Source organism: Schistocerca cancellata, chromosome 5 (assembly GCF_023864275.1).
Source record: "Schistocerca cancellata isolate TAMUIC-IGC-003103 chromosome 5, iqSchCanc2.1, whole genome shotgun sequence".
NCBI classification, from domain to species: Eukaryota; Metazoa; Arthropoda; class Insecta; order Orthoptera; family Acrididae; genus Schistocerca; species Schistocerca cancellata.
Window position 1 is genome coordinate 507,319,012 of NC_064630.1, and position 16,420 is coordinate 507,335,431.

Genomic DNA, 16,420 nt, shown 5'->3' on the forward strand with positions numbered 1-16,420 from the left:
TTGTTTTGGGCCCCAATATTATACAGTATTCATGATTTTCACTGTTCTTTAAGAAAAGAGAAATATTGGTAATGACAAAGTATGTGAATAAAGGTATGTACTGTCAAACAGTTGTCAAAATTCCAAGTTTTTTGGGGAGGTCTTCGCAAGATGTTCTACGATTGACACCAGATGTAATTCTTAAACCCCCTCCTGTATTCTGACAACTGTAATTTGAGATGCTCCTCCCTCCCTCAACCCCCCAAAACCCATAATTCACTAGTGAATGGAAATATACAAATTTTCATTTTTAAAACTTGTAACAAAAACTATTCATTCAAACTGCAAATGTGGCCAAAGTAATTTATTAATTAATTGTAGTATATGGGTGTTTCTAATCAAGATTCTGATCTCTATGTAGCCTCAAAAACTTAAAAATATTTGCTTCTAACAGTGGAAAATCCAGGCTGGAATAATGACAATAGTAAGAAAAGGACAGATTGCTCCTCATCTTCATTTTAATTTTATTTATTTATTTTAGTAGAGATGTTGAGTTGCAGACAGGCACAACAAAATGACTACTAAACACATAAGCTCTCACCAAGAAGGCCTTCTTCTGAAATAGACAACATACACATACACACACACACGTTCACACGAACACTGTGTGCACACAAATGACCACTCTCTCTGGCTGGGTCTGGCCTTTACAGTCAGAGACAGTGGGCATGTGTGTTGTAACTATATTGTCTGTTTCAAAAGAAGATCTTCTGGCCAAAAGCTCACGTCTTTAGTAGTCTTTTTGTTGTGCCTGTTTGTGACTCAGACACCTGATTTGGAATAAGGAAGTTTCAGAAAAAGCAAAACTCCTTATGTATAAGAATTATTACTTCCCTATTGCCACCTGCGGTGGAGAAACATGGGCAATGACAGAAAGGGACTGGAGCAGACTGCAAGCAGGGGAAATGAAATTTCTCAGAGCAGTTAAGGGAAAAACAAGAATGGACAGAGTAAGGAATGTAGAGATTAGAAAGGACCTTAAACAAGAAAGTATGAGAGAAGAAATTGAAAAAAAAGAGATTAAGATGGTATGGGCATGTTAAGAGGATGCATGGGCAGAGACTCCCCAAAATTATGGAAGAACTAAAGATGGATGAAAGATCTAGAGGGCACCCAAAAACACGGTGGAAAATGGGAGTGAGAATATCTGTGGAAAGGAGAGGTGTGGCCTGGCAGCAAGTGGAGGAAGAAAAGTGGTGGGAGGACAGAGCCAAATGGAGAGGACTTGTCAGCACCCAGACGCGGCAGTAGCTGGAGCGGGATCCGGATATAGATAGATTTAAAGCATGAGAAACTCAACAAAAAGTACTGAACTGTAGTTATTGAGTCTTCTCTAAATTTAATGATTATCCATTTTCATTGAGATATCTGCCAAATGTTTTCAGATACTTCATTAGGTGCATTTTCAATTAGATGACTGACACTACTTTTTATTCATGTATCCTCTTTTGTCTCTTTTTTTTGTTATTCTTTCTCCCTCTTGTGGTTTTTATGTAATTATATTAATTCATATTCCACCTCGTGTATTGATGCCCTTGCCTTGTGTAATTTTATTGTTACATCCTTGTTGGTTGTTCTGATATCTTAACTCAAGAAGTTATGGTTAGTAATAGTTCTTCCCTTGCAGCTCACCGTATATACAGAAAGCAGCAGACGCCCTCGAAGTGCACAGTGGACTTCTCAAACCTCAACAGACTAAAAAGGCAGAAAGTCCTGTGAGCACAACAGTGACTCGTATTGTGAGTGAATCAGAGTACTCTTCTTGTGTTGAATTATCACCTTTGCTTGAACGTTGTGAACAGTCAGCAACAGACTTTTGTAATAAAGCTGTGGACCCTACGATACCAATAAGTGCCAGTGCAGATAGTGTTTGTAGTTTGAATAGACAGAAAAGAGACTCGTGTGAGCAGGAGAGTTTGCCTAATAGTGCAACAATTAGTCCATCAGTCAGCATGACTGTGACAACACAGGTGCCTTCTGCATCAGCCGTGGAGCGTGGTGCCTCGTCTCCATCAGTGCTTTTGGCAAAGCACTGGGGACCAGAGAGGTCTGTTGAAGTACTGCGGGAGCCTAACTGCAGTCTTGGTATCAGTATTGTTGGTGGAAAGGTAAGCATACAAATTTTAAGTCTATTTATTATTTTATTGTGTCACTATTTGCTTTTTGTTGTTGTCAGTACACACAGGATACAATGTTATAAATAAATTCTTAATTTACAGTAATTGTCTACAGATTTTAATAAGAATCAGGTCCAGATCATGCTTCCTCCAAGCCCCCTTCCTCCTAATATTTGAGATATTCACTGGACTCTGAGAAGAAATACAGGGTGTTTCAATTAGAATATACATATTTCAAATGCATATATTTATTAAACTTTAAGACATATGAATATGAAACTTTATATACATATATATAAAAAACAAAGATGCTGTAACTTACCAAACGAGAAAGCATTGGTATGTTGATAGACACAATAAAAAACACACAAACACACACACAAATTTCAAGCTTTCACAACCCAAGGTTGCTTCATCAGGAAAGAGGGAAGGAGAGGGAAAGACGAAAGGAAAGACGAGGTTCATCCCTATGAAATCCCCAAACCACCTTCCCTACCGTCTGGCTCCTACCCTTGTAACCGTCCCGGTGTAAAACCTGTCCCATGCACCCTCCCACCACCACCTACTCCAGTCCTGTAACCCGGAAGGTGTACACGATCAAAGGCAGAGCCACGTGTGAAAGCACCCACGTGATTTACCAACTGACATACCACACTGTGAAGCCTTCTCTGTGGGAATGACCAGCAAGAAACTGTCCATTTCCATGAACGGACACAGGCAGACAATGTTTGTTGGTAATGAGGATCACCCTGTGGCTAAACATGCCTTGGTGCATGGCCAGCATATCTTGGCACAGTGTTACACCATACGGGTTATCTGGATACTTCCCACTGACACCAACCTATCAGAACTCCGGAGATGGGAACTTGCGCTTCAATATATTCTCTCTTCCCGTTACCCACCAGGCCTCAACCTCTGCTAATTTCAAGTTGCCACTGCTCGTACCTCACCTGTCATTCAACAACATCTTTGCCTCTGTACTTCCACCTCGACTGACATCTCTGCCCAACCTCTTTGCATTTACAAATGTCTGCCTGTGTCTGTATATGTGCGGATGGATATGTGTGTGTGTGCGAGTGTATACCTGTGCTTTTTTCCCCCTAAGGTAAGTCTATCCGCTACCGGGATTGGAATGACTCCTTACCCTTTCCCTTAAAACCCACATCCTTTCGTCTTTCCCTCTCCTCCCCTCTTTCCTGATGAAGCAACCTTGGCTTGCAAAAGCTTGAAATTTGTGTGCATGTTTGTGTATTTTTTGTTGTGTCTATCAACATACCAACGTTTATTAAATATTTCTTCTTTTAAGGTTGGTTCTTTGATGGTCTTGTTCCTTCCTACATGCAATCTGTTTTTCACCACGAGTAGACTGTGATCACTCCATGTGTTGGCAGAGTTTAAAATTCTAACATATAGCACTGACTGAGGATGGATTTTCCTGTTTGTAACAATGCAATCTTTTATAGAAATATGATCTCTTGTGTTCTGAAAAATATTTTTGTACTGCTCTTTGTGGTCATAGAAGAAAGTATTTATTCTCAGTTAATTGCTTGAGCATCAGTTGATCATAATCTCACCATTATCATTTAGAAAATCTTCATTAAATCATTGTTTAACCTCATGGATTGACACTATTTCCAGTACGAGCATAAAATTCCCCCATTATGACTGCAAGTTTGTTTGGAGGTATCATATTGATAACTTCTTGTAACTGCTCATAGGAAGCCTCTCTTTCTGTTGTAAGCTTACAATCATCAGGGCTGTACATGGAGATAATGATCAGTTCATGATGAGCCTGTTTCAGTTTTAGTTAAACTGTTCTCTCAAAGATGTATTGGCACAGCTCAATAACATCTTTGTATTTCATGTGGATAAGTATCCCTACTCTTGCTTTAACTCTTGTCTCCTTCTTGACTCCACTATAAATGAGCAGGTACTAGTCATATTCCTTCTGCCATTTGACTTTATTTTAAGTCTCTTGGATACTATGTATTGAGGTTTCATGATGTTTCAGTTCTTCTATAAGCTCTTGACCTTTTTTATTAAAGGATGTTATGTTCTATGATCCATTTCTCAGAATATTTTTATTTTTTCATCTCTTAGACCTGTTCCTAGCGTTGGTCATCATATTTGTAGTCTGTCCTTTCCAACGTACAGTACTGGTACTCTGAGCAGTGAAATTACACCTCCAGTAGGTCGTTGGCCTGGCTGTTGGTGGATTTGTTTTCGAAATTTGTTTGAAATAAATGTACGCAACTACTTACTTCCATTTACAGATATTTAAGTGGCTACTTATTTCTATACAAGAATGTTATATAATGTAAGGGGACAAAATAGTTCATCAGAAATGATTTCTTCTATAAGGAAGTGTCAGTTTTACCAAATGCTTAAACAGATACCCACGCATGCATATAAATGTGTGTGTGTGTGTGTGTGTGTGTGTGTGTGTGTGTGTGTGTGTGTGTGTGTGTGCGCGCGCGCGCGCTGCGCGCACACACATACCCACACCGTAAGCTAGCGTCAATGTGTGTGTATGCGTGCACACGTGTATGTGCGCACCCATATCGTAAGCTAGTGTCATTGGTGTCCTGTTACATATGCTTCTATGCCACACAGCAGTCATTTCAGGTGAGTGGTTATCTTTCCTTCCTTTTGTTTATTGTGTCCTTGTTTCCATCCTGAAGTTTTTGTAATTGTAATACCTTTACCAGTGGTGAATACCATGTGATCTCATGTTCATTTCGTTTACCTATCATATCACATGTCTCATTTCACAATTCAATTTGCTTTAAACATGTCAAACAATCAGTGCATTAAGAAAATCATTGATGACTCAAATGACCTAGCACTCAGCATCAACAATGATGGATGTTCAAGCAGCTTACTCTGCATTGGTCTGAAAAGGTATTAGTATCTATATGTGCTTCATGGCTTACTATTTTGAGATTCATAAAAAAGTGCAATATTTTGATTCATACTACTATTACTACCCTCAATAAATACACTAATTCTAGTAGTATAGTATTAGTAAACATGTTAAAAATAGAAAAGCTGTGTCAGCCATATATGTGGAATTGTTTTATTTGGGAAGGCTTTGGGTTAGTTCTGGTGGAGTAAAATTCTGCTTTTACCTGCAGGTTGATTTATACAATGCAGGGCCAGACAGTGGGTCTGCCATCTCAGGTATCTTCATAAAAAATGTGCTGCCGCAGAGTCCAGCTGGTCGCACAGGTGAACTTAAGGTACGTCTTCCTCAGTGTGAAAAAATCATATGAGAGCTGAGTGATTTTCCCTCTTGTTTTATTGTATTTACTTAATTTTTTGTAGACTGGAGACAGAATTCTGGAAGTGGATGGCATTGACTTACGCCATGCAAGCCATGAAAGAGCTGTTGAGGTGATCCGAAGTGCGGGTAACCCAGTCTGCTTTCTCGTGCAGTCCCTGATACAGTGGGTGAGTGTTTTGGAAGTTTACATACTAGAACAGGAAAGGTACAAGTATTTAAAATAGACCAAATGTAATTTGAGACTTTAAGAAGTATAAGCCTACATTGCCAAGCTCTTTAGAGAGCAAAAGCATAGGAAGTTTTTCATATTGTCTATTTAAGTCATAGATTATATCTTATATTGAATTTCAATACGAATGAAGCTTCAAAGAGTCATAGCGTTTCTGGGATGAGATAGTGAGGTGGTCCACATGAGTTGCACATATTAAAGTGGTTACCATGTGGAAAATAGACAGTGCCACTTTCATATGTCATAAGTTATAGATACTTAATTACTAAGAATATGAGAACAGTAAGGTGTAGCGTGAGTGGACGTCCCGCGTGCCTCATTCCAGAGCGTGGACGGAGAAGTTGAGAGTCATTCGACTGAAGTTGCGCCCACATCCTCCTCTGCAGGAGCAGTTGGTGGGTCAACCCGCAGGAGGGCACCCGCACCCCCCTCCCCCACCGGACAGCTGCTAAAGAGTGCCCCCCCTCAAGTCCCACAGGCCAGGACTCCTACACCAGAAGTTATACAGGTGTGTCATAAAAATTTGAACTTCTTATTATTGTTGTTGTTGTTGTTATCATTACTATTTATTTTTCTTCAGCCATGCTCTTTATGTTCTACAGTGCAATTAATTTTTCAACAAAATGTAATCATCTGTATTTACCCTGTGCCACTGTGTAGCATATGAGAGTAAATGCCAGAGTTCTGTCATATATTCCAGTTCTTGAAGCACAGTTCAGAAGTAATATTTGGCTTTGGAACTGTCCATCATCTAAATTAATAAGAAATGACAATTCTTCTATGTTAGTTCTCTTTCTGGGGTTGACAAAAATGCTTTGAACATGAACAAAGACAGATAAACATAATTACGTTTATATAATAGAGGGAAACATTCCACGTGGGAAAAATATATCTAAAAAGAAAGATGATGAGACTTACCAAACAAAAGCGCTGGCAGGTCGATAGACACACAAACAAACACAAACATACACACAAAATTCTAGCTTTCGCAACCAACGGTTGCCTCGTCAGGAAAGAGGGAAGGAGAGGGAAAGACAAAAGGATTTGGGTTTTAAGGGAGAGGGTAAGGAGTCATTCCAATCCCGGGAGCGGAAAGACTTACCTTAGGGGGAAAAAAGGACAGGTATACACTCGCGCACACACACACATATCCATCCGCATGCTTGTGTCTGTGTATATGCGGATGGATATGTGTGTGTGTGCGAGTGTATACCTGTCCTTTTTCCCCCCTAAGGTAAGTCTTTCCGCTCCCAGGATTGGAATGACTCCTTACCCTCTCCCTTAAAACCCAAATCCTTTTGTCTTTCCCTCTCCTTCCCTCTTTCCTGACGAGGCAACCGTTGGTTGCGAAAGCTAGAATTTTGTGTGTATGTTTGTGTTTGTTTGTGTGTCTATCGACCTGCCAGCACTTTTGTTTGGTAAGTCTCATCATCTTTCTTTTTAGATATAATTACATTTATAAGAAGATTTTTGTCATACAAATGTTAGGAAAAAATTAAAATATGAGCTTTCAGAGCAGAGTGCCTCATATTTTGAAATTGAGATGGAAAATTGGGAAAATAAGATGATAGTAAAGTGAAAACTAAGTCATGTTCCAGCTTAAGCTTCAGATTAAGAAAATCCAACTTTGAAAACTCAAATTTTGATATTTACCTCAGTAATTCCCCCAACTTTTGTGGTATTTGTAACAGCATTATAATATATATTTTTTGTCATCTTTTAACTAAATTTACATTATTTGTGTAACTTCTCACTTTGTACCTATATTTTAGTTCCTCTTTTATCAGAATGGTGCCAAAACTGTGTGGTGTCATTCTGATTCTACGGTTACTGCAACATATTTAAAGTGCGTGCTATACACAGTGCAGTGATTATGAAGTTGACAAAAGTCATGGGATACCTCCTAAAATAGTGGTGGACCTCCTTTTGCTGGGCACAGTGCAGAACCTCAGTCTGGCATGGACTAAAAAAGTCGTTAGAAGTCCTCTATAACCTTCCATAATTGCAAAAGTGCTGCTGGTGCAGGATTTTGTGCACAAACTGACCTCTCAGTTATGTCCCATGATTGTTCAACGAGGTTCATGACAGGCAATATGGATGGCCAAAACTTTCGCTTGAATTGGCCAGAATATTCAATTGAAAACAATTGTGGCTCAGTGACATGGCACATCATTGTTTGGGAACATGGCTGCAAATGGTCACCAAGTAGCTGAACAAAACCATTTACAGTCAATGATTGGTTCATTTGGACCAGAGAACACATTACATTCCATGCAAACACAGCCAGCATGATTATGAAGCCACCACCAGCTTGAACAGTGCCTCTTTGACGACTTGGGTCCATGGCTTCATGGGATCTGTGCCACACTCAAACCCTACCATCAGCTCTTACCAACTGAAATCAGGACTTGTCTGACCAGGCCACAGTTTTCCAGTCAAGTGTGGTACAACTGATATGGTCATGAGCCCAGGAAGGGCCATACAGGTGATGTCATGCTGCTAGCAAAGGCACTCACATCAGTTGTCTGCTAACCTAGTCTGTTAACACACATTTCTCTGTGCTGTCTTAATGGATACATTCATCATATGTCCCACATTGATTTCTATGGTTATTTCACACAGTGTTGCTTAGAATTCTATGCAAATGCTGCTGCTCAAAGTCATTAAGTGAAAGTTGTCGGCCACTGCATTGTCCGTGGTAAGAGGTAATGCTTGAAATTTGGTATTCTTGGCATACTCTTGGCACAGTGAATCTCGGAATATTGAATTCCTGAATGATTTCCAAATTTGAATGTCCCATGCATCTAGCTCCAACTACCATTTCGCAGTCAGAGTCTGTTAATTACTGTTCTGAGGCCATAATCACATTGGAAATCTTTTCACATGAATCACCTGAGTACAAATGACAGCTTTGTCAATGCACTGTCCTTTTATATATTGCGTGTACAATACCACCACCTTCTGTATATGTGCATATCGCATATGACTATCCCATGACTTTTGTCGCATCGGTGTATTTTGGTATTGATAACAATCATATTAAGTGTGTGATGAATGAAATTTTCACATTCTTATGTACATGAACTCTAAATTTTACTCCATGTACAAAAAGGTCAGTTATAAACTATGCTGTTGGCTTAATGTTATTTTGTAAAATAATTACTTGAATTTTATTGCAAATAATATTAATACATTAGCTTAACTGACTGCTCAGTTTATTGCTGACAGTGGATATAATATCGGAGGTTCACGTGCTGGTTAGTGTTGAGAGTTTTCCGTGATAGTTGCCTCTCACTGCTAATAAGACTTTGCAAAAAATACCTGACTTTGATGTCTTCCCACAACTGGATGACTGAGCTGATTCAAAGATTAGAAAAGGATGCATTCCCATCTACCATCTCTTAGCAAAGCCATGTGGTGGTCAAACTAGCCTCTAAATTGGTGTCGCAGTCATTTACTGTCTTACGGGATGTTTTCTCTATTCACTTTGTGTTTCATACATTGTAATTTTAATGGAATAAACAGTACATTCGTCATCACAGTTTGGGGCATATAAATATCGGGAATAATCAGTTTCTGAAGAGGCCAACCACATGATGTAGATGTTAGTGTTGTGATGATATGGGCTACAGTGAATAAAATTATGCAGTAGTCCACTTTACACAATATGTTCTCAGAATTAAGAAAACTCTGAAAGGCTTCTTTACGCCACAGTACATTTGGCTAGTCATTACATAAAACTGGGCTTGCAACATCTGAGGAGTCGTGTCTTCAAAATAACAATAGTAGTACTCATATACATTTTACGTTTTTAAAGGATTGGTTCTAACTTGGAAATCCATCAGGCAAATTTGTAAAGACCTGAATTTTAACCCTCAAATGAGCTCACACCAAATGAGCTCAGTTTCCTCCATGCTTTAAATAACACAGACCAACGATGGAAAAACTTTTTTGCTGAAAATACCATATTCTTGTCTTTTTTAGGGTGGGAAATCCAAATATGATACTTAAAAATCTGTATCACCCACAATTTCTTCACATTTTACAGTTAAATTTATTAAATTAATTGATTTTTAAAGAATTTGACAGCTTTTATATAGTTAAAATAATTTAAAAAGGAAGTGTAATGAGTCTAGATGCCATTGGTAGCACTGCTGAAAAATATTTGCTGGTAAAAAAAGGTTGATTCTATTTTTGTTTTAACAGATGGTGTTTTGTTTACTGTCAACCTAATCTCACTTTCCCGTTTCCTCTACATGTGCTCAGTACAATGTCTAATCGTGGTTGTTAAAACACTGCTGACAGTTTTTGTTATATTTGCAGTGAATTTGTGATTAAAAAACACCAAAAACATAACAGACTTTGTGGGAAAGGTTTATGTATCGTACTTTGGATCTAAACTTGGTGATCAAGATAAATCTTGGGCGCCGCATAGGGTATGTTATGTGTGTGTTGAAGATCTGAGAAAATGGCCCAAAATGGAGAAAAAAGCCTTTAGACTTGCTGTTCCGATGTGTTACTTTTGCATTGTTGATATTACTGGTCATAATTCGAAAAGCAAGAAGGTAATAAACTACCCAAACCTTCCGTCCACTGTCCGAACAGTAGGGCATGGTGTAGATTTGCTGATTCCTGAACCACCATATGATTTAAATTCTACTCCAACAGAAGTATTTTCTGATGTACAATCTGATTCAGATGAACCAGATGATGATGAACTCCATTGTAATACAGAAAGTCTAGAGCTCTAATTGTTTTCTCAGGCCATGCATGATTTGGTTAGGGATCTGGGTTAACGAAAAAAAAGAGCCAAATTGCTTGGCTCTAGAGTAAAAGACAAGACCTTATTGGCAGTTGAAACCAGCATATACATGTATAGAAAGACAGAGCAGCAATTTTCCAAGTTTTTTCAACAAGAAGATGATTTAGTGTACTGCTCAGACATTCCTGGTCTGATGAATGAGTTTGGTATTTAATAAAAAAAGGAAGACTGGAGGCTGTTTATTGATTCATCCAAAACTAGTGAAGGAAAATGCTACCAAGGCTGCTGGAACACCAACATGATGGGGGACTAATGTTGGTCACTTCACTGAGAAGTTCAGCAAGTGACTCATCATAGAAAAAGCTACACAAGAAGCTTCGAAGAAAAACAAGAAAGAGTATAAAAACCAATTCCAGCTGACAAGTGAAACATCTGTTAACACATATCATTGTTTTAAGTAGCTTACTGTAAATGCAAACCATGCATATGTTGTAACAAAACGTTTCATTAATTTCCTTGTTTACCGTATAGCATAGGATTTTTATACTGAATAATAAAAAGCATATTGCTCTAAAACTATGGATGATACAAAAAAACTAATGCTAGATTTGGATTCATCTCATAAAAATCTATAAACATCAGATATCAAAGTGAAAAAAGTTAAAAAAAAAATTGTTGGCCTGTGTAATTAAAATGACAGTAACTGATTATCTTGGCTTCAATCTTCCTTGCTCCTTCCCTGTAAATTATTGAAATTCCAAATTCAGCAGATCTGGAAATTGTTAGTATGACTCTGCTTTACTGTCATAGTATCAACATTTTTGGTTCTGAGTTTTTTTGAAACCATTCCTCACTCACAGCAGTACCACCACAGAACTTAGCAGTAATAATGATGTACCAATAAGAGCCCAATAAATATAACCAAGTCACTTACCTTTTTGGCAAATAATGTCTAAATAAGTGGGGATACAACAGTTCCTCTGTTGACAGTGTCCAGCCATCTGAGTAATTATGATGGAAGATATTTGAAAATGGTTTGAAACAGTGAGGTTCTGAAGAAGAAGAAGAAGAAGAAGGAGAAGGAGAAGAAGAAGAAGAGGAGGAGGAGGAGGAGGAAAAGACATAGCTAATATCCTAGATTTTACTTGGTGTGACATTGGCCATTGCAGACTTATTGGATAATTCATCATGACATTACATTGCTTTCATCAGTATCTAATTTTACTATTCCCTGAGCATCAGTGTAGTTCCTAGTGGCAACCTAGTTTATTCTGTTATGTAAACAGAATGCTTCATCCTCTTTTGTATAATCCATTATGATATACAATCAGAACAACCACAAGGATCACAGAGAAAAATATATACATGACCCTATCATGACAGCATTGAAGAGAAGTCAGATTAATTAGGAGCTGTGACTGTTCCAGGCACAAAAGAATTACTAGAGTGAACAAAATTTCACTGAAGAGGAGCCATGCAATTGCCAAGGATAAATTACATCAAGTGAGTTATGAACTGAAAGCCAATGCTCAGTCCTTATGTGTTTATTGACCATGTGTTTCTTTCACTAGCTGCCTCATCATGGGACTGGAAATGAGTAGACACATCAATGAGATGATTAATCAAGGTAACAGTGAAACAGGACAATGAATGTTAGCACTTAACTGTGAACAAAAAACTGTTAGGTCCAGTGGCATCCACTGCCTGTCATCAACTTTTCCAACAAGGAGCACAATGAGGCTATCATGTTGGTTCTGAGTAAAGGTCTGAATTTTGCTCCAGCTCCACAAATGCTACCAGTTGCTGAGCTTGTTAGTGGAGTGGAACAAGCAACAAAGCATCTTCCTTCGAAAGAGGAGGGTAAGGTAAGGCTTGCTAGTGGCTGGATTTTAGCAACAGCCAAATCCCCCAAGTTCAGTATTAGTAGGGCAGAGAAACAAGGATTGAAATTGTGGAAGGAGGATGAAAAGTTAGTCAGATCATACTCAAAGCTACAGATTATCACAAAAAGTGTCCTCATTGTTAGAGAATAGCATATACTGGAATCTTAAATGAGGCCTCACAAAGGCACTAAGCAGGAAAACGGGGGAGCTATTAAAGAACTCTGGCCTCTGATGAACTTGTGGCAAATTTAAGACCATAATCACCAAGGCACCAAATCTTGTATGGCTTTTCTGAAATACATGTTAGTGCTATCAGCTCTCTTACAGCCCCCAGAACAGTATTTAATTAAATTATGGGCACTTTTGGACAGCCACTCTAGACACTATATTAAGAACTCTAAAATGTTTCTAGCAACAGCAGATGAGGATAGGCCCAAGAGAAGTAATGGATAGCCTCAAGGTGATCTCCATTTTTACAAAGGTAACAGTAGAAGAAAGAGTAATGCTTTTCACTCACTATTTCTCTCCTGAAATTTGAAATGTTTTGACATGTCTTGACAACTGAATATATTTTGTACAGTGGAAATCTTTATGAAAAGACAGATGGAAAAGGAATGTGTTCACCACTGTCACTGGCCATAGCTAATTTTTTTTTCATGGAGGACTTCAAAGAATTTGCATTGAACATTGCTCTCCATCCACTCTGCTTCTTCAGACTTGTTGACGATACATTTTTAATTTGGATGTAAGGCAATGAGGTGTTGCAGCAGTTCATCAACCATATGAATGGTATACATCCAAACATACAATTTACAGCAGAGATGGAGAAAGGTGGAAAGTTGCCTTTCTTAGATATGTTGGTTGAACAGAAAGCAGATGGATGGCTTGACCATTCTAAGTATCAAGAACTGACACACATGGATCTATACCTCAGTGGATGTAGCTTTCATGATCCATCTCATAAGGGAGCTATGCTGAGCACCTTAATACACAGAACAGTGACTCTTTTGGGCAAGGTACATCTTGACTCCAAAATTAATCATTTTACAGTGGTGTTCAGAAGTAGTGGTTATTCAGTCTATGCCACTATGTCAGCTTCATCAAAGAAACCAAGACATGACACCATTCAAGCATGCCCGGAGGACCAACACACAGTGCACCTTCCATTCATTGGTTTAAAAACAAGTAAGACTGGTAAAGTCATTCAGCAATGACTCTTAAACAGGCAAGGAAGAGACCAGGCAGTCATCCAGGAAAATCGGAGAAATTTTGCAACCTGTTAAATATAATATCTGCCTGAGAGTACCAAAGATTTATAATATTCCTTGCAAGTGTGCAGCATTTCATTGAAATCTATGTGAACTATTGTTGATCACTGTGTTGATCAGCTTCCCCTTAAGTATAGAAATTTTTAAAAAACAATGGTGACCAAGCAATACCTAATGAATAAATCCAAGATGACATAGTTCACCAACTGACTTGAGTGGTGATGCTACAAGTGACAATGGACAGTGAGCACAAACATGATCTATGTACTTGGATGGTACTATTTCAGCATTTGCCATCTCTTTGATATCGCCGTTATGTGGTCTGGCCAATCAGATGCCATTCTTTGGGTATAAAAGTGGGAGTCTCAGTGTTTACCGACAGACGTAGTCTCATATGACAGTAATTGAAGCACTCATCAGAACCTTGGGATTTTATCCAAACTGGATGTGGAAAGTTAACTGAAAACTTATTATCCAAGACCTCCATTGCAAAAGACTTCACCGCCACGGAACTCTTTAGTTTGTTACTGGACTTTAAGAAGTTTATGAAAACAGAAACCAAACTAAATAACAAGACAGAATAACTTGTCAACTTTATACATAAAAATGAACATATTTGTCCCAGGTATGTGAACTATTAATAAAGATGATTTCACAGTGGAGAAATGGAAGCCAGAAATATAGTTACTGCAACACAAGAAAAAAGTGAAGTACACCAATGGCAATGATTATGTGTTTTAATTTTTTTTATCATCAGTCTTCTGACTGTTTAATGTGGCCCGCCACAAATTTCTCTCCTGTGCTTACCTCTTCAACTCAGAGTAGCACTTGCAACCTATGTCCTCAATTATTTGCTGCGTGTATTCCAATCTCTGTCTTCCTCTGCAGTTTTTGCCCTCTGCAGCTCCCTCTAGTACCAAGGAAGTCATTCCCTCATGTCTTAACAGATGTCCTATCATCCTATTCCTTCTCCCTGTCAGTGTTTTCCACATATTCATTTCCTCTCCGATTCTGCGCAGAACCTTCTCATTCCTTACCTTATCAGTCCACATTCATCTGTAGCACCACATCTCAAATGTTTCTGTTCCAGTTTTCCCACAGTCCATGTTTCATTACCATACAATGCTGTTCTCTAGACGTACATTCTCAGAAATTTCATCTTCAAATTAAGGCCGATATTTGATATTAGTAGACTTCTCTTGGCCAAGAATGCCCCTTTTACTATTGCTAGAATGCTTTTTATGCCCTCCTTTCTCCGTCTGTCATTGGTTATTTTACTGCCTAGTTAGCAGAATTCATTAACTGCATCTACTTCGTGACCATCAATCCTGATGTTAAGTTTCTTACTGTTATCATTTCTACTACTTCTCATTACCTTCGTCTTTCTTCAATTTACTCTCAATCCATACTCTGTATTCATTAGACTGTTCATTCCATTCAGCAGTTCATGTAATTCTTCTTCACTTTCAGTCAGGATAGCAATGTCATCAGTGAATCATATCATTGATATCATTTCACCTTGAATTTTAATTCCACTCCTGAACTTATCTTTTATTTCCATCATTGCTTCCTTGATGTACAGATTGAACAGTAAGGGTGAAAGGCTACATCCCTGTCTTGCACACTTTTTAATACAAACACTTCCTTCTTGGTCGTTCACTCTTATTATTCCCTCTTGGCTGTTGTACATATTGTATTTGACCCATCTCTCCCTACTGCTTACTCCTCCTTTTCTCAGAATTTTTTAGTATCTTGTACCATTTTTCATTGTCAAAGGCTTTCTCCAGGTTGACGATTCATGTGATTGTGTCTTGATTTTATGCTTATCCATTACGGATATTGTCTTGATTTTTCTTTAGTCTTGCTTTCATTATTAAACGCAGTGTCAGAATTGCCTCTCATGCCTTTACCTTTTCTAACTCCACACTGATGATAATTTAATACACCATCAATTTTCTTTTCCATTCTTCTGTATATTATTCTTGTAAGCAACTTTGATGCATGAACTGTTAAGCTGATTGTGCGGCAATTCTTGCACTTGTCAGCTCTTGCTGTCTTCGGAATTGTGTGAATGATGCTTTTCTGAAAGTCAGATGGTATGTTGCCAGACTCATACATTCTACAAACCAATGTGAATAGTCATTTTGTTGCTGCTTCCCCCAACATATAGTATAAACAGAGACATAATAACTATGCGATACAATTGTGCAACTAAGGGGGGGGAAAGAAACAAGAGGAAGAGGAAGAAGAGGTTGTAGAGCTTATGGCAATGGAAATGGAAAACAACACAACAAATATTTTAATATGTCTTCCCCCAATGATTTTAGAAATTCTGGTGGAATTTTATCTATCCCTTCTGCCTTATTTGATCTTAAGCCCTCCAAAGCTCTATTAAATTCTGGTTCTAATATTGGATTCTCTATCTCTTCTAAATCAACTCCTGTTTCTTCTTCTATCACATCAGACAAATCTTCCCCCTCATAGATAATATCTATGTATGTCGCAAATGGGAAATAGGATAGATGACACAGTCTAAATTCTACAGGTGTGAAGTACAGAGAACAGAGACATAATAACTATGCGATACAATTGTGCAACTAAGGGGGGAAAAAAGAAACAAGAGGAAGAGGAAGAAGAGGTTGTAGAGCTTATGGCAATGGAAATGGAAAACAACACAACAAATATTTTAATATGTCTTTCAGCAGCCAGCTATTGATTGGAGATACATGACTGAAATGTGACTTTAATCAAAAAGTAACTTGATGTAAATGGGAACTACATGATTTACAGACACTTTAAAATTCATAATATTCATTATAGTTCAGTGCCAAGTGTCAAA

General features: G+C 38.2%; 1 protein-coding gene across 1 annotated transcript in view; it reads left to right on the forward strand.

Moving 5' to 3' along the window:
- Positions 1–16,420, forward strand: part of LOC126188636 (multiple PDZ domain protein) — a 1,242,986-nt gene that overhangs the window by 67,951 nt on the left and 1,158,615 nt on the right. Inside the window, exons 6-9 of the mRNA XM_049930237.1 lie at positions 1,667–2,147; positions 5,291–5,395; positions 5,481–5,606; positions 5,994–6,176. Of these exons, the coding sequence (XP_049786194.1) occupies positions 1,667–2,147; positions 5,291–5,395; positions 5,481–5,606; positions 5,994–6,176 (895 nt within the window). The remainder of the gene's footprint in view (positions 1–1,666; positions 2,148–5,290; positions 5,396–5,480; positions 5,607–5,993; positions 6,177–16,420) is intronic.